Below are 24461 nucleotides of genomic sequence, written 5' to 3'. Positions count from 1 at the left end.
CCCGAAACATGAGCCACATGCCAAATGAAGGGCTAGGAGATTGAAGGTGGGAGAAAGCATTTCCAGATGGGGTAAGCAGGCAGGCTCTACCAAGAGGACATTGGAGCACTTAGCACATGCCAGGGGCCAGGAATACACTGGTGAGCAATGAGGACAAAGCCCAGTATTCAGCAGAGGGCCCTGTGGTCAGGGACAGCTAGTGGCCAGGAGGATATGGGTTCACTGAGTCTGGACCAGGGTCCCCTGCCTGCAAATGTGGTTCCTGCCTTCCTGGAGACTACAACCTAGGATAGAGAAAGATACTAATCAAATAATATCACAACTAAAGATAAAACTACAACTGTCCCATGGATGAGAAACAAGTGGGCTATGAGAATGTGTAATTTGGGAATGCCCTTGGGAGACAGAAGCTACAGCAAGTCCTGTTTGGGAGGGGACAGGTGTGTAGCAGGGCCTGAAAGAGTGGCTGGAGAGCATATAACAAGGGGAAGCACAGTGCAAGGTGAGGCCCAAGAGGCAGGCAGAGGCCAGATCATGCACAGCTCTGTTGGCCATGTTAGGTTTTAATCCTAAGAGAAATGGGGGAGCTATTGAAGGGCTTTAAGCAGGGAGAAGCCATGATCAAAAGAGTATGCTCTGGTAGAGGACACACAGGATTGTGGGGTGCCAAGAGTAGGTGCGTGGAGACCAGTAAGGAGACTGTTGCTGGGGTGACAACAAGTTGCTGGTGGCTTGGATCAGTAGAGTGGCAGAGAAGATGAGAAGAAGTGGAAGGGTTGGATAGATAATTAGGAGCTATAGGAGCTAGACTCAACAGGATACATCACAGCTCTGGGTTAATGCTGTGACTCTCTGCAAGACCCCTGTTAAAATATACCTGCTAGCTTAGAAGCATTAATCCATTAGCATAAAGAGTTTTCTCACATTAGCAAGGTACCTCTTTAGAAAACATTCTAGTGAAGGGGGGAAGTTACATTGGAAGGGGTCCAGAAGGGGAGTTGCAGTGAAGGACAAAGGCCACTAGGAGAGAATTCAAGAGACTTGGACTGAGTCCACATGGAAACTTGGGGCCTATGGAGGCAGCAGGTCCCTTCTTGGCCGGGTAACCTTTGGCAAGTCACTTTGCTCCTCCATACCTCAGTTTGTACATCTGTAAATGAAGATAATGACACTGCCCTGCTGTCCCAATGCTGTCTTGAGGTTGGCATGTTAGATAACTTTGAAGGACCTTCCAACCCTGTTCTAGTTTGCTAATGCTGATATCATGCAAAATACCAGAAATGGATTGGCTTTTATAAAGAGTGTTTATTTGGTTACAAAGCTACAGTCTGAAGGCCATAAAAATGTCCAAATGAAGGCATCAACACAAGTATACCTTCACCGAGGGATGGCCAGTGGCATCCGGGAAACCTCTGTTAGCTGGGAAGGCACGTGGCTGGTGTCTGCTGATCCCAGGTTGTGTTCCAGTTCTTCTCTCAGCTCTTGTGTGCTCTTCAAAATGTTGCTCTTGGGGTGTTTTGTCCTCTCTTAGCTTCTCTGGAGCAAACTATGGGCTAGCATAAGTCTGCTTTCAGTGGCCATCTCCAAAATGTCTCTCTCAATTGTTCCCCAAAATGTCACTCACAGCTTCTCTGAGCTCCTTCTGTCTGTGAACTCTTTTTATAGGACTCCAGTGATTTAATTAAGACCATCCTGAGTGGGTGGGGTAACACCTCCATGGAAATTATCTAATCAAAGGACTTGCCCAGTTGATTGAGTCACATCTCCATGGAAACACCCAATCAAATGATTCCAACCTAATCAACACTAATACATCCGCCCTCACAAGACTGCATTAAAGAACATGCTGCTTTGTGGCACAAAACCCAAGCTTGTAGGAAAGGAGACTTGGAGGGAATGTGCTTTGCGATGCTCCCAGAATGAGAGCAAAGCCCAGTAATCAGCCCTGGGGCCTGCGGTCAGGACAGCTAGAAGCCAGGAAGAGGTGGAGTCCGGGGGTCTGGACCGGAGCCTCCTGTCTGCAGTCAGGATTGGTCCTGAAGTCCGGGCTTCCGGGTGGGTGCCTGGGGCGGGGAGAAAACCCACGAGATGGGGCAGAGGTCCTGACCGCTGTCGTGTATGTGTCTTGAGTGCCCGCAAATGCAGGCTTTGGTGCAGGGACGGAATCTTAGGATATTCGTGTCTCCAATGGTTAACACGGCACCGCGTATTATATGCTATGAGACACCGTGCGGTTTAGTGAGGGAAACACGTGCTAGGGAGTCAGGCAGGCCTGGACTGATTCCCAGCTCTGCTGTTGGTTTCCACTTAACCTCTCTGCGCCTCGGTTTCACTTGTAAGATGGAGATGCACACATCTACCCTGCTGAGTCTTTGTCAGGGTTTGGCACAAGTTAGGCTCTCGGTAAATGGTAGCTGGTGGTATTGTAAACTCAAGCCGTGTCTGCGGGTGGAGTGTAGGATCTTGGCATGTGGGTGCCTGGAAGGGAATTCTCCTGCCTCTCTCCATAAGGCAGACTGTTGACTGTGCAAAAGCCACGTTGCCATGCTTGCGTGGTGGGAGGGCGGGGCTGTCTTGGTTAATGGTTTAATAAATTTTTTTTTTAATTTTTTTTTAAAAAGAATTTTTGGGTTTGGTTTCGTTTAGGGCCTGGCAAATCGGTGTGACTTGTTTCCACATCTGGCTGCTGCTTGGGCTCAAGTCCTTGCTGGCAATGTGGAACCAGAGGGCGTTAGGACCCGGCTGCTGAGGTCCTCTGGGACCTTCAGACGGTCCTCGGAGGCGCGGCGAGAGGCTGGAGCCGGGCTTGGAGGCATGAATGAGAGGCTGGAGGGAACCAGAATTGAAAAGACTCGCGGGGACTAGCTCTGCTGTCGCCAGGCAACCGACCTGACGCAACACACAAAAAAAGTCCCTTAAAAAAAAATAATAGTGCTGACAATTCACAGGAGCATGAGAGAAAGGGAGGCAGGAGCCGGCTCAGTCGCAGAAGCTGGGGCCAGAAGCTGAGGAGCCGGGGACTCCGCCTTGGGAAAAGGAAGCGGGAGACCTCGGGGGCTCCCCTGGATGGAGCCTCCCCAGCGCCCAGGGAAGGTAGGTTCGCGGCGGAGGGGCGGCGACTTTCTCACGGTGCTGGACGCGGGTGGGAGCCGCGGAGGGGGCGATGAGGCTGTGGCCGGCGAGCAGGGCGGGAGGGGAGGGCGGGCGCGGGGTGCCCCTGGTCTCCCGCGCAGGGAGCGAGGGCGAGCAGCCCAGGCCTGGGGCTGGAGGAGAGCGCCCAGCGCCCAGCTGCAGCCCTGATCCCAAAGCGCCTTCCGGGGACACACCCACCTGCAGGAGAACGGGGTTCCTGCCTCACCCAGCTACTAGAGACGTTGAGGGTGCTCAGATTCCTCATCGGGGTGTGGACTCGGTCTCCCGTCTCCCTGGATTCTTCCAGGGCTAAGATTCTGATTGGAGATTTAGGTCCAAGGTCTGAGAGCTAGGGCCCCCATGTTGGAGTCTCTGCAGGTCTACTCCCAGACTGTGACCTCCAAGCAGCCCCTGTCTCCTCTGCCTACATCAGAGTCAGTGAAATGGAAGTTCCTGACCCCAGGCATGCAATCAGTAACTCAGGAAAAGTGACTCAGGGTACTTGGATCTAAAGATGCTCTTCAGGGCTGAAGCCCTAGTGATCAGAGAGGACCGTGCAGCCAAAAAGGCCCTAAGGGAATGGGCACTTCAGCCATGGCGCTTCGGCATCCAAGGGTCATGGGGAAATACACCTTCCCTGGAACAGCCACGTCTCTAGAGGCAGGCATTTCCTTCAAAAGAAGTCAGTTTAGATTTATTGCTTTAAAAAAAAAAATCCTTTATTGCTGTATTTGGTTTTTATTCCCTGTGGTACTTAGACACAGGTTTTCTGTGTGTGATTCCTCCTGGGATGGTCTGGAAGGCCAGTGGCTCTAGGTTGGTGGCCGTTGCTTCTCTTTCATACCCATAGGCAGGTTGTCCCAAATCAAGTTTGCACAAACTTCCTGTCACTCCTGAGTGACTCCCAGATGAGAGCAGGTTCCTATCGACAGGGCAATTCCCAACACATGGAAAGGAGACATGCTCTAAAGCAGCCTCCCTTTCAGTGCCCAGAGACAGCCCTGCCCACTCATCAGCTCCGGGGATTGGGAGTGGAGAGTGCTGGGCTGAGTCCTGGGAAGCCAAAGCTGGATGCATGACTTGACCACACATCCCACCTTGGAGAAGACCAATGGGAGATCGGAGCTTCTGCCTGTATTATTTTTAAAGTCCTGGCAAAGCAGCCACGAGCTGTACTTAGAGCTGATAAAGGTGACGGCTCTTCCTTCCTGGCTGCATTTACTGATCATGCACTGTTTGAGACCCCTTTGCATCCCTTTGTCAATTGATCTTCACAGTTGCCCTTTGAAGGAGACATGATTGTCCCCGTTTTGCCAATGGATCTCTGAGGAGTTAAGTAACTTGGTGGAGCTCACATAGGTGATCAAAGAGCAAAAGAATCACCATCATGTACCTGACTCCTAAGGTGGTGAGCGAAGGAAGGCTGCTCTGGAAAAATCTGAGCTGGGGAATCTCAGTGGCTACGTAGCCCAGCCCTACATTTTGCAGATGAGGAAATTAAGGTCTAGAGAAGGGGGAAGAAACCAGGTGAATCCGTATGAAATGAGAGACATGTGGAGGAGCTCATCCTGTGACCTGAGAAGGTTTCCTGCCACCTCAAGGGACCTTGTGGAGCCAGGAAAGTCAGTTCTTTTCTCAAGAGACTGAAAGGTTTTGCAGTCAGTCTGGCTGACCTGAACCCTGCTGGCTGCCTGTAGCAGGGAGAAGTGTCCTCCATTATCCTGCTTGCTTGCTCTTCCTTGCCTATCCAAAGACTACCAATTCCTCATCCATTTGCTACTTCTTTCACGTTCTCCCTCTTTCAATTACAAGACTGGATTTCTACTAAATTGCTTGGCATTCCTCCAAGAGGGGCTCTAGCAAGGAGACAAATTAAGGCTATTTGCTCAAAGATAGACAGAGCCCCAGGCCAATGAGGAAGAAACTGCTTGTTGGGCTCCTTGCACACCCTTGTCTTGTTCAGTGGGCATATCTTACTAGTGGAAAACTTCCTTGACCCTATAGGAGCCTCTGGAATTCCCAGCACCCCTTGGGAGATGTGCTTGTTGCTTTCCTAGGATGTTGAGCTGCTTGCAAAGGTGGAAGATGAAGGATAATCTGAGCAGTTTGCTCCCTGGTTTACAGATTAGGGGTACAGGAGTCCTCCCATTCCACTAGTGAAAATTTCTTTAGGATTAACCAGGATGGCCCTTAATATACAAATGTTTGATTGGGCCTTTTGATTGGGGTGAGGAGGAAGGAAGGAAAGGCAAACTCTGAAACAGATCTCAAAGGGGTGAGGACAGGCTAAATAGAGGGCAGGGAGCAACTGGGGAGCAGGAAAAGTGAGACTGGAAGTGGGAAAAGGGGTGAGAAAGAGGGGAACAGATAAGCCTTGCTAACTTTGCATTCGGCCTATAGAGTTTGGGGGGGCCACAGAGGGTCAAGTTGGCAGGATGAGTTTGGAAGGCTGCAAATCTCAGTTTTTCCCTGCCTGGGGTAGTTGTCCCAGTCCATTAAAACCCCCTGTCTACCCACCCTGTCTCTCACCAATTAGCTCCTGAGAAGTGTTGAAAAGGAAGAAAAGAAAAGGAAAAAGATGAGCAAGAGAAGCAGTTAGAGGCTTGTGCTGCCCCAGCCCCAGCCCCTTTCCTCCTGAATAACCCCCTGTCCCCACCTGCACACAATAATTCTCCTCCATCAACATCTCCTTAGAGGAACAGTGGCCCTGTCTCCCTGTGGTCCAGCCCGTGAGGAAGGGCTCCTTTCTCTAGTGGTGGGAGGGTCTCTAGCATTAGGGCCCTTCACACCGAGGCCCCTGGTCATGAGTCTGCCACTTGGTCATCGCTACTGGGGGTGCAGCCTGGCCCCTTCACTGTTAAATCTCCCTTTACCATGCCATTTCCTCATTCAGCGTAGCCCTCCTCCCTGGCAGCTTTGGGGGCGGGGGTTCAGCTTCTCCCCGGGGACCAGACTGAGCCTCCATCTCTTCAGGGCAGTCTGTCCAGGGTGGCCAGAAATCCCCCTCTGCATATCCTGACCCAAATGTGGGAGTGGGTAATGAGTCCCCCGTGGCTTCCCCTAGCCCTTGTCTCTTAGGACCTAGAGGGCAGAGGTAGTTTTCTAAGTCAGAGGGCAGGGGTGTACTGAGGCCCACGCAGTGATCTCATACCTCATGACCTCAGCCACGGCTGCAGTTTCAGGGTTTAGTGAAGGCTGAGCAGCATTTCCTCATTCCAGGCAGCCAGCAGAGCTCCTGGGAGCGAGCTGAAGAACCCTCTCAGGTTGATGAGTCCTGTACAAGGAAGTTTCTGCAGGAGGATTCGTCACTGGGAGGCCACCACTTAGAGGCCAGGCCCCCACTCTCAACCATCAAGTCAAAATGACAGTTTCCCTAGTCCTAGTCCTGTAGGCATTTGTACATGCTGGGCCCTGGGGTACGGCGAGACTGGGAACCCACCTAAGTTTGGTCATACAGCTCTGAGTCTCAGGTTTTGTTGTGTTGTTGGGTTGTTTGATGGCAGCCACTGAAAACTTTGAGGAAGGGGAAGGCAAAGCAAGTCTCAGACAAAATTTTGCCTGTAGACATTTTTTAAAGAAATGTGTATTTTCCAACAGGCCCAGAAGTGGGTCTACAACCTGTTCTGTGGGCTCGGTGAGGTCCCAGCAGTCTGTCTCCCCGTGTTCTGAGCACCCATCACCCCTCACCACCTTCTCTTACCCTGCTCTTTACGAGTTGAGAGCGCCTCAAAATTTGTTTGGCTAATGCATGTATCTCGAATACCTGTTTTCACCAATGGCCTCCAGTGGGCTATGGGCTTTCTGATATGAGGCTGCCACTGGGGTGTGGGATTCCTGATCCAAAACGCACTTGGATTGAGTGTGCCTGGGTTGTAACCTAATTAAACCACACAGAGTATCTTGCTATCTCTGCAAAGGATTTCAAGATAAATAATAGACACCCTACCAATGAAGCATAAGACAGTGGCCCTGCCCTCAAAGAGCACGGAGCCAGCTCAGGTTGGCAGATGAGTAAATAAACAATTGTGCGGCCCAAAGTGCTGAGCTGATGGGAAAGTGACCGTCTGTGCATTGGGGAGCACGCAGACACTCATGAGTTGATGTTAATATTTCAGTAGCTGTCTAGGCCTCAGTGTCCTATTTGGATAGGCCAAGGAGAGTGCCAGCTAAACATGGTCAAGGGCAGAAGTGACAGTCAGAAGTAGAACTGAAAATTCACATACACCTTGTCTCATTCAATCCTTGCAAGGCTAAGAAGTAGGTCCAATTATAATGCCCCAGTTCATGGATGAGGAACCTGGGACCTAGAGAGATTAAATCAATTGCCCAAGGTGAAGAACTAGTAAATGGAGGGGGCTGGGCCATGAAACCAAGACTCCTGACTCCCCAGCTGTGCCCTGGTTCCCCAGACCCACTACTTTCTGCCCACACTCCTGATTCCTTCCCTCGATGAAGTACAAGCTGAGGCAGCTACTCTCGGCCTGAGGTGGGACGAGTGATGGAGCGGAATCATGTGTCCCAGTTTTGTTCTGCCTGCGTGGCACCTGAGCCCAGTGTCCCCTCTGGGCCCAGTGCTTCTCCTGCAGAGGTAGCTGCAGACCACCTCCCCTCCCTGCTGCCGGCCCTTCCCAGCCGGAATTCCATCTCGGCCTTAAGGCCCACCGCCCAAACACATGCAAGTCTAAGAACCCTTCCTGTCCCCACCCCGCGGTCAGCAGACCCAGCGAGTGTGTAAAGGGGGTGGGAGTTACACAAGCACTTGGGGCACACCGTGAAACCTCTTAGGAGGTCCTTGTGAACATTTGGGCTTTGGAACTTGCAATGCAGAGTAAAAACATAGAAAGCAAATCAGAACATATTCCCACTTGAGCTAGAGTTTGTTGGTTTTGCTTATTTGAAGTCAGAGCCAATTATCCTGTGGTTTCAAGTAGTCCTGGATCTGCCTCTGATTTGGGGCTGAGGCAAATGCCAGTTAGGAGACACACTGGTGGGCTGAACCCCACCCTGGGGGAGGATGTAGCACCCCAGTGTCCTTAGTGTGGAATGTTACCCTGTAGTTTCAGTCAGCTATACGTTTCCTGCTCTCATAGCCAGGATGCCCACTCGAGCTGTGCTCTGCTTTGATCTCTGCGAATGGTTTTGAAGACCACTCTGTGTCTACCTTCCGGTTCCCAATCCCTGCCGTGGCCTCTGGCCAGAAAGTTCTGTAGTCTCATGCGACAGGTGGGGCCCCAGGCTGCCTTAGACCCTGCTCCACAGCCCTGTCAAGCACTTTTACAGAGGAGGACCACTTCAGACTTCTCTGCATTCCCCATGGCTACTTTCTGCCTTCCCTAACAAACGGCTCTCCAGGAAAGCTGGCCATGAGCCATGGCCTCCAAACCAGGCTCTCAGATTTGCCGGGCACCTTTCTTCCTGGCGGCAAGAGCAGCCCTTTTCCCAGGGCCTAGCAGCCTTGGAAGGGGGCAGGCTGTCATCCCCCCCTCCCTGAAGCTGCCTCGCCGTTCTCTCCTTTGAGAAAGGCAATAAATTAGATCTACAGCTCCCAGGAACCAGGGCCTCTCCCCCACCGACAAGGAAACACAACTCTTTCTTGGTGTGATCTTCTCTGCAACTTCTTTCACTGGGCAAAATAAATGGCAAGGTTTTCCCGTGCATGGCCTTGTTGCAGGGGCACTTCTCAATAATACCAGGGCTGTGTGTCTGCTTGGAGCAGCCGGGAACAGAGCCCATCAATTATTCAGCACAGGCTGAGCATTTTGAATTTACAAAGGTCTTGACAAGTAGATTCTTTCCTCATACTGTCCAGAGAGACAAAGCATGGTTTTCCCATTTTCTAGATAATAGAGGCTTGAAGAGAGTCAGAAGAATTGGGTTCAAGCCCCAGCTCCACTAATGGAGGGGCATGAACCCTGGGCACGTCTTGAGTTTGCAGTTTTCTCTGTGGCATAAGTCTTGGGAAGGCCTCTGTAGTCCAGGCCAGAGCCTGGGGGAAATAATTTTGTAAACTGCGGTGTGATTTAAAAATATCATGATTACTCTCTTATCATTCCAGGTGTGGAAATGGAGCCCTCGACTTAGGAGCTGAGGTGCCACCATTAGCACAGGACACTCCAACCCCAGCCTCACCTGGGAGACCTTCCCTGGGAGACCACGGGTAAGTGGGTTCCCTCCGCTTCGTGGGCACATTTCCGTGACATGGTGATAATTCCACTTGCTGCTCACTGCTCTGCGAGTGTCAGGCTCTGGCAGGAACGTAAGAGGCCATCTCACCCATTCCACTCACTTCACAGAGGAAGAAACAGAAGACCTGAGCAGGGGGAGTGAGTTGCTTAGTCCATCAGGGGCCCCTGTTGCTGACTCCCAGGCCAGGACTCTCTTCTCTCCCACCCAGGGCTGGGTCTGTCCAAAAAGGTTCTCTCATTTCCATCTCTCATCATTTCCATCTCTCAGCAGTAATGGAGGGGAAGCCCAAGGTGGAGGCTGCCTGAGGCTGCCTAAAACAGGAGAGTCAATTGGAGCAAGGGACGCCACCCACCAGGGCATGGGCCTCCTTTCCGGAGTCCGATACTACTGGGGGCCTCACCCCATCTACCCATTTCCCTGTGCTGGCAGCCTCAGGTCTGAGCATCGCAGCTGCCCCAGGGATGGGCCTGGAGCCAAACCTCCCCAGCCAGAAAGTTCAAGTGGCTCAATAAACAAAGAAATGAGTAAACATAGAGCATCCCATCGTCAGTGATAAGAGTTATGAAGAAAAATGAAGCTGGGGTGCTGGTCGTTATAGGATGGTCAGAGCTGGTCTCTTTGTAGAGGTGACATTTGAGCACAGATGAGTGAAGTCAGGGTGTGAGATCAAGGAGAGGTCAGGTTTGATGGCGCTGAGGCTTGGGGCTGGGGAGCATAGCCTCAGACTCCTTTAAAAGAAATGGGTGGATTCTCACCGTGGTTTGCTGCCAGATGTCCAGTTTGCAAGGGGGATGGCTTCCAGGAAGTGAACAGGTAGGAGTTCTCTTGGTTGGGGAGCCGGCACGCCCCGTAGGAAAGCATCACCCTGAGGTGTAGGTCACGGTGCATTTGAAGACAACCTCTGATGGCACCATCTTGGGTAACGTCGATACCACACCCACTTCCCTAACCTCCACCACCCACCACACAACCACACCCATGCACAGCAATATAGCCCACCTCTGCCACACTCAGACATGCACACACACACATGTGCACACACACATCCCGACACAATTCACCTCCACCACACTCACACACTTGCACAGTTGCACCAAGGTTCCAGTCATTCGCCACCTGAGGCGTCCCACCAGGGGCCCTGAGCAAGATCTTGAATAAGGATGAGCTAGGAAAGAGGATCCTGGTAGGGCCAGACCAGCGGGTGTCCCCTCCTGCTTCGGTCACCATGGCAACCCCTGAGAAGATGGGAGATGGCTCTCCCCGTGGCTCCTGGCCGCCAGCTCCCTGCTCTGGCTCCTGTCAGCAGCTCTGCGAAGCTCAAGATCATGTCTCCCCCACTCTCTGCCCTTCGCTCATTAGTGCCTGGCACGTCTTCAGAGTCCAGAAGGTAATTCCACAGCCTCCCTCTGCTTCGCTCAATGAGGGCCAGAGGTCAGCCCAGAGACCCAGCCCGAGGCTCTCATTTAAGACAAGCATCAGGGTTTTATGATGAATCCCAGACTGAAAAGCCTGCGAGTCACAGCTCTGCTTCCCTTAGTTGACTGTGAATCTGCATCCCAGACCTATTTACCTCTTACCCACCTGGAAGGAAAAAAAAGAAAAGTAAAGAAAAGATATTAACCTCTTTAGAAAATGAAAGAAAAAGTTTGAGCTGTGAGCTGTGGCCTGGGACACCCTGAATGTTTTTTTAAGTTTTTAAAGCACTTTAGAGCTGACCAAGCCTTTCCCCTCACCCTCTCATTTCATCCTCCTGAGGCTCTGCTAGGTGATTGCTGCAGACCCAGACAGGTGCACCAAGTCACACAGCTGCTGGTGGAGACGGACTCGGTCCTTGGGGTGCAAATGCTCCATTTTCACCACAGCCCATGTAGCTGGGGTCCCCCTCTGTTTTCAGCCCCTAGGTCCCACCCCGTGGGCTGCCCTGTTTTAATCTGGGGTAAAAGATGGGGCCTGCAAGGTCTGGAGGTGGCCTGCCCTGGCCAAAACTGGACGTCAGGGTAAGTCAGGGTGGACACCTCCACCTGCCTTTCCTCCCACTCGCCCCAGCCTCCAACGAGGGTTGACTGAGGCCTCGGAAGATGCCCCTTCCTCAGGAGCCTAAGGAATGTCTGTCTAATGAAGGGATTGACAACACACCCAACAAAGAAGCCAAAGGCACCTCTGCACATGCTAACACTCGACCCACAGTCCGGGGTCCACCCTGACCTCCTGCTGCAGAGCAGCAGGTAACCCAGAGAGTGGTAGGTGCGTGAAGGCAGGGGACCAACGCTTCAGACATTCCTGCCAGACCTGCCTCGCTGAGCAAATTCTGATCCTGCAGGAGGCCTAGGCCAGGGTGTAGCCAATTCTTCATTCCAGAACTTTACTGGAGGACTGAGGTATACACCTGCAGGCAGAAAGTTTTCCACTTGGGTGGGGCCAAGAAGGGTGGGAACCAGCCCTGTCCAAATGATATGTTCTAGAAGACAGTGCCTCTTTAAGGAATATGGGTAGGCGGCTCCGGGCTGTCACTGAAAAACTCTGTGTCACTCAGACTCCCTAACTTCAGTTTGCTCAGCTGTGCAATAGGATAAAAGACCCTCCCAGCTATCTGCACAGCGTGAAAGTGCTCCAAAAATGAAGTCAGGGATGGCGTGGCCCATGTCACAGGGTAGCACGGAGGCAGGACTGAGCTGGTTGTCTCCAGAAGGCAAAGTGACTCCAGAGGACGCTCGTGGCTTGTTCTGCTGGGAACAGACTGGGGAGAGGCACCTGAAGCCCTGAGCTGGGTCCTGGCCCTTTACGTGCTCCCCTCAGCTCTAGTGTGAGACTCGGCTCAGCCTGGTTCCTCCTGGAGAGCTCTCCTCCACTCCACCGGCAGCTATGGGCTTGGGCTTGAGTCCTTGCTCTGCCACCTACAAGCTGAGTGCCTTTGGGCCTGTTACTTATCTTCTTTGTATCTCAGTTTCGTCATCTTTAGAACAAGATAACAATAGGACAGCCTTGGCAAGATTCTTATGCAAATGATATGAGGTAATATTTTCTTACAGTACGTGGAACCTGTTAAGTGGTGATACGTATTAATGGCTTGATAGTATTCATGAAATATTACTTAGTAAAATTATTAGTAATCAGGGAAGAATCAGAGTTACACTTTAGAAAGATGACTGGCAGCCAGGCGAGGGTGTGAGACTAGAGGACCCACAAATTCAGAGTGATGGGCCTGAGCGTCTGCACAGCCAAATTCAAGCCATGTGCTCGCACCCTGACGGCCACGGGATGGGCCCAGAAGGAGGGGCATGTGATCCCCCTGGCTGCTGGGAAGGAAGCACGCGACTGCCTACTATCCCACACAGAACGGGGCGTTCCCAAGTGTGCCGGTTTGAGTGTATTGTGTCCCCCAAATGCCATTATCTTTGTGGTTTTGTGTGGGGCAGGCATTTTGGTGCTGGTTGGATTTGCTTGGAGTGTGCCCCACCCAGCTGTCGGTGATAATTTTGATGAGATGTTCCCATGGAGGCGTGGCCCCACCCATTCGGGGTGGGCCTTGATCGGTGGAGCTATATAAATGAGCTGACTCAAAGAGGAAAGAGAGTGCAGCTGGGAGTGATGTTTTGAAGAGAAGCAAGCTTGCTGGAGAGGAACGTCCTGGGAGAAAGCCGTTTTGAGGCTGGAGCTTTGGAGCAGATGCCAGCTGCCTTCCTAGCTAACAGAGGTTTTCCGGAGGCCATTGGCCATCCTCCGGTGAGGGTACCCGATTGCTGATGTGTTGCCTTGGACGCTTTGTGGCCTTAAGACTGTAACTGTGTAGCGAAATAAATCCCCGTTTTATAAAAGCCTATCCATCTCTGGTGTTTTGCATTCTGCAGCATTAGCAAACTAGGACACCAAGACACAGGATAGGAGAGGGGGGCTGAATGTGGTTTAAAAAAAGACAAATAGCCACAAATACCCACCATGTTCTTGTAGATTCTTTGTCCAACACATGCTTATGTTAGCCAGTTACAAATGTCAGGGGAGCAGTTCAAAGTAGTGTCATGGCCCAAGAGTGCTTTTGTAGCCAAAGGACTAAAGAAAGCACTGGACATGTTCTGAGACATGAGCTTTTATTATGGAGCTTACCTACAGGGTGGGGAAGTCGAGCCACGTTGCTCTGAATTCACAAGCTTCTCTGAATGGATTCAGGAGCTGCTCTGAATGGCTGTGGGTTCAGAGCTCAACGTGAAGGTGCTCCACACTTTGTGGGGGCTGAACAAGCTGGTTATAAGGGCTTGACATTCCAGTGGGTATGAGAGCAGAAGGCAGGAGTGGTGGTGGTGTGACGCAGGGAGGGATTGGTTGTAATCAACAGGGAGGAGAGGAGGATTACAGATTATCTTGTAGATAACAGTATCTCAGGGAGTCTCGGGGAGGAGGTAGTTTCCAGTGTAGATTACAATTAGCATCTGATTTTGCAAGGAGAATAAGTCAAACCTTAACTGACCTAGGTCACGCAAGCTGCTGTGTGCAGTCTTCAAGGCACTTGGGGAATGCCCTGGGCCTGGGGTTCCCACAAGTGGCTTCACCAAAAGAGGAGCATTTATAAGCTGTATCGTCAAAGTCAGGGAAGCGTGGCTGCAGACAGGGCCTCCAACCATCTTGTCTGTTGGCTTCCTTCACCAGGACACATGCCATGCAGTGAGCAAGAGGTTTCCAGCATCCCCAGAAAAACACCACCTTCACTGCCCCACAGAACAAGGCCAGGGTCTGGGATGGCTCTGGCATAAAAACTCCAGGTAGAGTCCTGAGAGACCCATCTCGTGTCCTGTGCCCATCCCTGAGGTGAGAGAGGGGACCACAGGCTCCACGTGGACAAGCTCCCCTAGCTTATTCTTTCTGGGAGAAGGAGGGGAGATGCTGGCCTGAAACTACCCCACAGATGTCTGTACAATGCTGGACACAGAGGATGTTCTCGAGATATGTCTGTGCTATGGCATTGCCCCCCCTGTGGCGCCAGCTCGCATGTCCTGGGGGGTGAGGCTGTGTGGGGCTGCTCTGTCCCCTCACCTCAGGCCAAGGCCCGGCACTTCGAGGACGGGGCAGGTAGGAGGGGATGGAGTCTCATAAGGACAGGGGTGAGCCAGGTGTCCCCGCTGTCCATTCCAGGAAGCGCAGGGCCCTCTCCACTCCTTCTCTGAGTCCATCCAGACTGGCTTGGATTTAAGCAAGTAAAAGGCATAGAGCGTGCGGGAGAATCTGTTCTATTTGCTCATTCTTTTCACCAGTGCATGAAGACAGCAGAGATGCATTAAGTGCTGGAAGTTCCAAGATAAATGACCCAGTTCATGACCTCAAGAAGTTCAGAATCTAGTAGAGAAGGCCGTCAAGGAAATCCCTGATTCAAGCACTATTTACTTAAGAGGGGCAGTGAGCAAAGTGCTTAAGAGCCAGACTGGAGCCAGACTGGAGGGTTTCAAATCCCAGCGTCATCACTTTTGAACTCTATGGCCTTGGACAACTTACAGAACCTGTTTGTGCCTCAGTTTCCTCTTATGTAAAATGGAGATGGCAATAATATTTGCTTCATGGGGCTGCTTTGAGAATTGAATATGTTGGTACATGAACCTCAGAACAATGCCTGGCCTGTATGCTCTGAATGAGTGAGTGTTAGCTAATGTTGTTTTGATGACTTGATTGTTTTTCCTGTGTGTTCTCATTGCACCCTGAGCAGACACAGCACAGCATGGGCAAAGCAAGGAAAACTTCCTAGAGGAGACAATACCAAAACTGAGGTAGAGGGAAGGGAAGGTGACCCAGGCTGAGGGAACAGCACGTACAAAATCACAGGAGGTTGGTATTTGGTGGGACAGGAGTGTTGGGTAACGTTTTAGAAAGATTGCTGATTGTATTATGGAGAAGAAATGAAATGGTTATAGTGAAAAATCTAAGGAGCAAGAGTCTACAGAACCAAAAAGGGTGAGGGCTGGCTTCTGAGATTTTGAGAACAGAGGGTGATGGGACCTTACGAGAAGTGAGAACTGCCAGGTAATCCACTCACACCGCCATCGCCCCTGAGAGACAGGGAGAGAGAATGAATTGGGGAGCAGCCCCTTGCATTCTTCCCTGCCCCTGGGAGCCCCTGCCTCGGAAGGGGGTTTGAAGATTTTCCAAGTGAGCAGATTAGATCATAATGAGGCAAGGTGTTGGCTGGGTGACTGAGCTGCACCCGGCCTTGATCCTCTTGGAGCCCAAGGACTTAGCTCATGCCTGGTGGAGTATCCTTCGTGGCAGCCTCCGGGCCAGGGGCCAGGAGTGAGCCGGGGAGCGTGTTTGAACACCGGACCCTGTGTGCAGCACAGGTCCCCAGGCACTGGCACTTTGAAGCTACAAAAAGACAGACACGCCCTCCTGTTAAGGGAACTTCATGTCCCCAGCAGCAGCAGGGAAAGCCTGCCTGGGGGGGCATGCCAGGATCCAGTAGTGTTACAGGGGCTGACCTTGTTTTCCCAGATGCCCCAAGCCCCAGGTCTTGCAGCATGCTTTGCCTTTCCTCCTCAGGCTATTGGTCTTTGCAAAGCCAAATATGAGACAATGTTGTGCTCAATCAGCAGCAGGAAGGATTGAGGTTAGATGTAGAGAAAGCCTGTTTGCCGAGGAACTTTGAGGGCTCTTCCTTCAGGGCCTGGGTCCCAGGAGTCCCTGGTTTGCCCAGAGGAAGGGGAAGACCACCTCCTGCTCCTCCAGCCCAGGAAGCTGCCCGGCGCTGGCTTCCCCTCCCCCTGCACCCTTTCGCGCTCCTCCCTGCCGGCTCAGTGCCCTTTCCACTGTAGCATCCCTGGAGTGACCTGTGTCGCAACTTTGCAGCTCAGCTCCCATGCCCAGCTAGAGGAGAGAGAAGCACCCCCACGGGCCTGGCCCTCGGGCAGCGGACATGAGAGCCTCCAGCTGGATAGTGCTCCCCGGAGCACCATGTGATTACCAGGAACATGGTCCTATTTCAGCAAATTCTCATGCTCTGGGTGTGCTGGGGCTGTAGGAGGCCGTGGAGGGCTCAGTTCCTGCCGGCTGCATGTGACCAGGTGATCTGAAATGGCGAATGCTTCAACTCACGTTTTCCCCACACTCCACACATGCTTTGATAATAGTCCTTAGGTGGGCACAGCTCTTTACAGTTTGCAGAAAGCTTTCACGTGTGAGATTTCATTTGGTCCTCACAACACTCTTTGGAGGCAGGTGGGGGTTGTGAGTGCCATTGCACAGATTTGGAAACTGAGGCCGGGAGGAGTGGACTCAAGGGGGTGTGGCTTGTTGGGGGCTGAGCTGGGACCAGAACGGAGGCACCCTGCCACGGCCTGGTGATCCCCCACCTTGGTCTCACTCTCTGGGTAACACACTATTAAACCTGGGCCACCCTCTGGCCCCCAGCCGTGTCTTGGCACCTTAAACATATGAGCAGTGAGAAAGAGAGGTGGGGTACAGAGGGTTTTTTTTTAAGAAAGCTGGGCTGTTTTCTCTCTTCTCTGGCAGGCATGCCAATATGGCATGACAAAAAGGCAATTTTTTTAGATCTTCAATTTTGGGCAAGATGAAACAAACCAAGTTGGTCTCGGTTGGCTTTCTTGGAAGAATTTCAGGGTGCAGAGACTGGATCTGAAGGCCCAGCGAGTCAGGAGCCAACAGGATCACTGCTCTGGGGAATGAAAAGGTCAATCTGGTGGAGCTATTGTGATGCTACACTAATGGGCGGCCCAGTCTTAATCCTACTAGTTTTTAAAGTGTAGCCAGGGTTTCCTGTAGACCAGGCACTATGCTAAGAGCTCTGTTACCTTAATTAATCCTTCCAGCGACCTGTGAAGTTGATGTTAGTATCCCCAGGGCCAGCCTCATGAGTGTGGGACCCAAGCAGTCACACAGGGCCCGGGGCTTGATTTGATGCTCTGCTGTCACCGTCTTGAAATTCTTAATATTTTTTAGCAAGGTGCCCCATATTTTCATTTTGTATTGGGCCCTGTCGATTCTGTAGCTGGTCCTTATTATCCCCACTCCTCTTATGAGGACACAGAAGCAAAAGGTGATCATTCAGTGACTGTCTTAGTTTCCTTGGGCTGGTGTAACAAAGTACCATAAACTGGGTGGCTCAAAGCAACAGAGCTTTATGATCTCACATTCTGGAGGCTGAAGTCCCAAATCAAGGCGTCAGAAGAGCCGAGCTCCTGCTTAAGTCTGTGGGGAAGAATCTGGCTCCTGACAGTGGCTGGCAATCTCTGGTGTTCTTTGAGTTGTGGTGTAACTCGGTGTCTGCCTCCATGGGTGCATGATGTTCTTTCTCCACCTGTGCCCCTTCTCCCCTTCTTAGAAGGACACCAGTCAAACCAGATTAAGAGCCCACCCCACCTCAGTATGACCTCATGTTAACTTGCCTAATCCCAGCTGTAGCAATCCTAGTTCCAAATCAGGCCATATTCTGAGGTACTGGGGATTGGGACGTCAATATATCTTTTTGGGGGGACACAATTCAACCCATAACAGTGACATTCCCAAGATTCCAGAATGGGGGGCAGGTGGTGGTAGAACCAGGGTTTAGGCATCTTGGGTGTCTGACTCCAAGGCCCGGGCTCTTCTGCAGTAGAAGGCGGCTGACGCGGGTCACTCTGCTTTGTCCTTTGACCATGGGCAGTCGCCCCCCTTCTCCCAGCTTTGTTTCCCTCATTTGTGAAACACGACAGTCCTGCCTGCTCGCAGGGGCTGCTGGGAGGTCGGAGCGAAACATTGGGCCTACAAGTGCTGGGTGCACGCCAGAAAGCTCAGCGGATCAAAGGAGCATAGTTAGCCAGAGCACGGTTCACTGATGCTCCTGATGATGCCTGGAAATATTCCTGATACAGTCTTCTCAAGCCTTCTCTGAATTCACTTAGAAACTGCTAATTAAAATGAATTCCGCCTGCCCAGCCACAAAAAGTCAGAGAGTCATAATTGTTTCCCACTCAGCTGGGACATATTTGCCTAAGAAGTTCTGACTCCAGCCACAGAATTCTCTCCCTCCGCAGGGAGAGTGTGTACTTGGTTTAGAGGTGGGTGAGAACTCAACTTCCCATTCATGTCATCTGCTCACAGAGCTATTGTAGGCAGGCATTGCTCATTGGCTTATCTGAAATTGGATCCTCTCCAAAAAAGCTTCACTGGAAATAATTGGAGCTCCCCTGTGGGTGGGAAGGAAGCCTCATGGGGCTAAAGAGCTACCCCAAGCATACTCAAAACTGCAGAGTCAGGCAGCGCCTGGGAGGGCCCCCCCAGAGTGGCAAAGAAATCTTTGGATTTGCAGAAATTCTAAAGGAGCTTGTGTGACCGTGAGAACAAAAAATCCCCATGTGAGTACGCCTCATTTGCAGAGCATGCTAAGTTCAGAGAATGCAGACAAACCTTGGTTCTGCCAAGCCCCGAGAGCCTTGGAGGTTGGCAGTATCACCTGCATTTTACAGACAAGGAAACTGAGGCTTCGTGAGCCTGACAGGACTTAACACCTGGGTCATCTGATCCCCGGGTTCCCAACCCTGGCTGCACCTTAGAATCACCAGGCGCACTGTAAAAATATGCCGAGGACCTCTGCAGGTGGAGCCTGGGCATCGATAGGTTTTTAAAAGTTCCTCAGGGGATTTGCATGTGCAGCCAGAACTGAGATCTGTTGCTCTAGAACCCTATGTTTCTCTGCTATCTGTTGTGGTGGAATATTCCTTCTCACTCCCCACGGATGCCCCAAAGCAGGAGGCAGTTTTATGGAATGAGATGGGCACCGAGAGAGCCTCTGGTCAGATTCTGGTTCTGGCCAGAGTTCTCAAAACCATCCAGAACAATTTCATCAGGCACAGGTAGGAGAACACTCCCCTGGAGGCCCACCCTAGTTTTTGCCCCCTATCCTATCCCTGTCCCCCATCTGCCCAGTTCTATCACCTATCACCCCCAAACAAGCAACCACAACTATCAGTTTCTTTTTCTTCCTTGCAAATAATTTTTTGGGCATATACAAGTCAGTTTAAAGATCTCTTCTTTTCCCCTCCTTTAACACAAAGGGTAGCGTATCATCCAGGCTGTTGAGGAGGCTTTTTTCATCTAAACTTTGTATTGGACATCATTCAATATCAATTACTTCCTTTTGTTTATTTTACATCTGTGTTCCATCAGCATGTGTTTTTAAAAATCACTCTGAAAGGCAAGAACTTCTATCTTCTAAATGTGTCCTACTATAATTTAAACCCATCTCCATATCTCTTTCTTCTGTGGACCTGGAGATGCCAAGGAGAGAGAACATGGGGGTAGGAGGCTCGAGGCTAATTCTAACTTTGAGTTATTGTTTTTCTCCCCTTTGCTTTAACATTATGGGGTAAGAACCTCGGTTTATCCCCCCTCACCAGAGGTGGGGAAGTCAAGTCACATCACAGAGCAGAAGCCCTTGCCAACAAGGTGCAGTTAGTGGGAGTTTTAGGTCACTGTGAGAACCATCTCTCTCTCACGGTGAGTCACAAGCCTCATTCGGTTTAAGGAACCTGACTGCTGTCAACTTCTTCCCCTCAGCCGCTCAAGCTTTATTTGCTTCCTCCTCTGAAGAGATGACGTGCGATGTTGTTCCGGAGGAGGAAACTGAGGGATTGTAGAGAGAGTAAGGCTTGCCTCCGGAGCTGGGGGCTGAGGGTGGGGGTGTGGTGGGTGGAGGTGGGATTGGGGGGTTAGGGCTCTGGCAGCCCGCTGGGTCTGGGGTGGCTGCTCACTGGCTCTGGGAACCCTGGGCAGTTGCCTCACAGGGGAGAGACAGGTGCCTTCAGACTCAGTGACTCCATTTCTTCATGTGTAAAATGGGGATAGAAACAGATGACTACAGACTGACTATGAGGAACCAAAGATACAATAGAGCTGAAATTATTTTATAAATGGAAAACACTGTACAAATATCAGCTTATTATTAACCCAGGACTTCTCCATAACAAGTTAAAGCCTTGAAATGGCCTCATTTCTAGTCTTGAATGAGGAATTAGATGCCCTGGGTCTGCCACTGTGGCTTGACCTCCCCGAGCCTCAGTTTCCCCTCCTGTGAAATGGACGTTCCAGCCTCAGAGTGGCTGGGGAGCTTCAGTAGGACGACAGGCCTGGTGCACATGTGAGGGATGCGCTAACCTCATTCTCATCCTTCCCGCAGGGCCGGGGACCTCACGGTGCCTCCGCAGCAGCTGGTAGCCTCTCACCGCCACCTGCCCTTCTCTGCGCAGAGGGAGCACCGGGGCCTGTTTCCTGGGCCGGTCTCTGATTTGCCTACACCTCAAGGTTTGATAGATCTTCTTGGCAAAGGCTCCCCCCAAAGATTCCTGCTAACGCTTGTCTAATCCTGCCTCTTGGCAAAACACCGAACCTACAGGACTCCAGGAAGAGTCTTAAATCCCGATACTCCTCAGCTTCTCCTGGTGGAGCACCACGAAGGTGCTTTCTCTGTGGCTGGCTCCAGGTCCCCTCCGATTCCAGGAGCTGCCCAGTCCTCTGAGACCCATTCACCATCCTAGCAACGCCCACAGGAGCCGTGGTCCCAGCCGGATGAGGCCACTCCCGAGCAGGACCCAACCTTGCCACCCGCTGAGATAGCCACGCCGCCCCCCACCCCCTCCCATGCCAGGCTGCCTGGGCAGACGGCAGGATGTCTGTGCCCCAGTTCCAGATAGAAGAAGTGGTGGGTGGGGAAGAAGAGCCAGCAGCAGTGGCCCTGCCTCCTGACGACCACCTACGGACCCTGAAGGCCCTCACGGAGAAACTGAGGCTCGAGACCCGCAGGCCCTCTTACCTGGAGTGGCAGGCCAGGCTGGAGGAGCAGACGTGGACCTTCCCAAGGCCGGCGGCAGAGCCAGAGGCCAGCCCAGGCCACGGGGAGTGTGCAGAGGGAGCATCCTCGCTCCCCAGGAGAGAGCCCAGGCAGCAACCGCCACCTAAGGGGAGTGCCCGTGCCAGCCAGGGTGAGGGCGAGGGGCCCCTGTCTGCCGGCAAGCTGAAAGGCTTTGAAAGTATCGGGGAAGCTCTAACCTGGCTCCGGAAGGAACTGGTGAGTGGCTGCTCTTCGAGAGTCTCTGGAAATAAGAAAATGCCGTTCTCTCTCTCTCTTTCCCTCTCTCCCTCTCCCGTCTCTATCCTTTCCCAGTTACATATCTGTACTCTTCATATTAAATGAAAAGATTTCATTACTATATGGTTACATGAGATCCATGTGTCAATCAGCCTTTGATCACAGATTCCAGGAAGGCGTTGCTCATGAGAGCAGGAGCCCACGTTCTGAAGGTGTCCCCAACTTTCTGCCTACCCCAGTCCCATCACTGGCATCTCATTCACTTATTCCTGGACTGCTGAAGGGGCTCCTGGAGTTCCATTGCCCCCTCCCTGCTCTCTGAAAACTTCTCATCCTGCCAGCGACCCAGGGCTCCTGCCGGGTGCCTGTGATCATTTGTTCAGCCAGTGGTTAGTGGTCTCTGCACCAGGCCCTGTGACGAATAGTGGGACTATACGGGGTGCACCCTGGGGGTGGGGCTCCACCCCTCCAGGAGGCTGTGGTCTGTTGGGGGGACCTAATGTAAGCAGCTGAGGCTCAGCATGGAAAGTGCTCTTATTTGTGGAGTACAAGGAGCTGCACGGAGGAAGGCATGACAGATTGTGCCTGGGCTTTGGTGAGGAGGTGGCATTTGGGCTGCACCTCGGAGGCTGAGTGGGAATCTGGCCAGAAGTCAGGGCTGGGGAGGACATTCCAGGTAGAATGAGTGTGATCAAAGGGAATGAGTGTGAGCGAAGGGCATGTTGTGTTTGGGAGCTGGGACAAGCAGCTCAGCCTTTTCCTGGACAAGCAGCACCTCTCCTCATGCACTTTGAGTCTCAGCCTGAGAATGGGGGTGGGCACTTAGAGCTCTAGACCCCACCCCTTTCCCTCCCCCCCACATCCACATCCAGGGGAGAATCACTGGCCCAGGGCATGACACTAACGCTGCCCATGCTCTCAACCCCCTGCCCCACCCCATCACCCCAGGTCCAGGTGACATCTGTAGATTCAGCTCACTCTGGCCAGAGGCAAGCCCAGCAATTAAGAGCCAACTGCCTTCCAGAGCCAGTAGTCTGGCCCTGGGTCAACAGGGTATACAGATGCGTGCTTGGCTAGAGTTGCTAGAATCCTGAAAAATAAAGCTCCATTGGAGAACAGAAGTCTTCATGAGCTTCCCTCTATCAGAGGGAAATCATTGGCGTTCCTGGGGCAGGACCCTCAGGGACTCAGGTATCTGATTAATTGGAAACCTTTTGTGGTTTTAATCCTTGATGCTGAGAATGCTTCTCACCACACACTACTCCATTATGTCTGTCTTTAGTAACTAGAGTGTGTGCACACTGTTGAGTTTTATAGAAGACGCAGCACGTATGTATTCTGCAAGCGTCTCTAGGGAGCTTCTCCCCCACTGGCTGTTCAGGAGGTGGTAGAAGAGGTGAAGAGAGATGGACATGCAGTGGCCCCAGGACAGACCCCCAAATTCCTAATGCTAAACTGTTTTAATTTGTTTTCATAAAATTAGAGGGACAAAAAAATATTCCCATTCATCAAGGATTCAATCTGTTGACTTCAGGTTCATTTGAGGTTTTATCGCTTTGGGGAGAAGATTTTACTTTCCAAATAAATTAGAATTCTCCATGAAACCACCTTTGGGATAGGGATTAGAGAAGGAATTCTCCTCTATGGGTAAACTAGAAGGGAATTCTCTAGAGCTTGCCCTCATCATGTAATGGACTGAAATGGTGCCTTGCAACTCTGGCGCCATAGTAGAATCATCTGGGGAGTTTTAAAACTACCAAAGCTCAGACCACACCCAAGACCAATGAAATCAGAATCTGGGAATGGGGAGAAGGGTCCAGGCCTCCCTGTTTCTAAAGCTCCCCAGGTGATTCCAATGTGCAACCAGGGTTGAGAACCACTGCTTTAGATATACAGGTCATGTTGGGCTTAGGTGAGCAATCCTAGCAGCACCGAGTGGCCCGGAGTGTGCAGGCTGAAAGGAGGACAGCGTGCCCGAGTACAGAGCAGTCATGGATAATGTATAGAGTAATACTCCAGAGGCAAAGAGCATGGCATTTATTGTCAAGATGATTTGGCTGCCAAAGCTGTGTCTTAAAGAGGCACAGAGAATATTAGCATTATTAAGAATGCTTTGTATTTGCATAGCATTTACTTCTCTGGTGATGAGAGAGTGTTACCGTGGTTGGGTAATAATAATAGCGCAATATGTTATTAATTGAGTGCTTACCTTGTGCCAGGTACTTTACGTGCATTAATTACTTCCTGACACCTTCCAGTTGCCAGCATTTGACAGAAGAGGAAAAAGGCTCAGAGAGGAAGGCAGCAATAAATGAGAGGAGTCCCATCTGATTGCATGGCCCGTGCTCTTCTTGCCCACCATGCTGCATAGCGTGCCCCAAAAGCCATCGACTTCTCTGTTACTTTCCTAAAATGTAAATTCACAGAGATGCCAGCAATTGACAAAATGTGCAGGGCACGGAGGTGGGAGTGAAGGCAGAAGGAGAAATGAGACAGAGTCCCAACCCTCACTCCATTATCTCTTTGATCCTCACAACAATACTCTGAGACTGTTGCTATCATCTCCATTTTACAGATTGGTAAACTGGGGCTCATGGAAGTCAGGTGACTTACCTATGAGTATATGTCTAGAAAGTGGTTCAGGTCCTCACAATTGAGAGCTATGGGGAGAGAGGCAGGAGACGAGGCTGGAGGAGTGGCCAGTTGGCACAGGGTCACTTGGCTGTGCTGAGGAGAATAGCAACGGGCAGAATCATGCTCCAGAAATCTCTCTGGCTGCAGGACAGAGTATCTATTAGAGCAGGGCTTCTCAAACTCTCATGTGCATACAGATTACCTGGGTCTCTTAGGATGAAGATTCCGATCCAGTAAGCCTGGGATGAGCCCTCAACTCTGATTATCTGATGAGCTCCAAGGATGTGCTGTCCTTTTGGTCCCTGGACTCCACGTGGAGTATCGAGGAATGAAAGGCAAAACCAGAGCCAGGGGGACCATGAAGGGAGCTCAGAAGGAAGACCCAGGGATCTCCCGGCTTGAGCCCTGGGCCCTGACTGGCTCTGCCATGACAGCCCATGTGGCTTTTGGCTCA

The 24461-nt window shown here is 51.6% G+C and overlaps 1 protein-coding gene across 4 annotated transcripts in view; it reads left to right on the top strand.

The window, feature by feature from the left end:
* The first annotated feature begins 2827 nt into the window (after positions 1–2827).
* Positions 2828–24461, top strand: part of FAM167A (family with sequence similarity 167 member A) — a 44196-nt gene continuing 22562 nt past the window's right edge. The window contains exons 1-3 of one of the 4 annotated variants that reach the window (XM_037813361.1): positions 2828–3093; positions 9188–9289; positions 20465–21352. In XM_037813361.1, coding sequence (XP_037669289.1) covers positions 20954–21352 — 399 coding nt within the window. In that variant the 5' untranslated portion in view covers positions 2828–3093; positions 9188–9289; positions 20465–20953. Of the gene's footprint in view, positions 3094–9187; positions 9290–13692; positions 14073–19105; positions 19143–19853; positions 19931–20464; positions 21353–24461 lie in introns of those variants that run through there. The other 3 variants (XM_037813363.1, XM_037813364.1, XM_037813362.1) reach the window with 3 other exon arrangements.

Source organism: Choloepus didactylus, chromosome 20 (assembly GCF_015220235.1).
Source record: "Choloepus didactylus isolate mChoDid1 chromosome 20, mChoDid1.pri, whole genome shotgun sequence".
In the NCBI taxonomy this organism is placed as follows: Eukaryota; Metazoa; Chordata; class Mammalia; order Pilosa; family Megalonychidae; genus Choloepus; species Choloepus didactylus.
The sequence above is the reverse complement of the archived record's forward strand: the minus strand, read 5'-3'. Positions and strand labels throughout refer to the sequence as shown.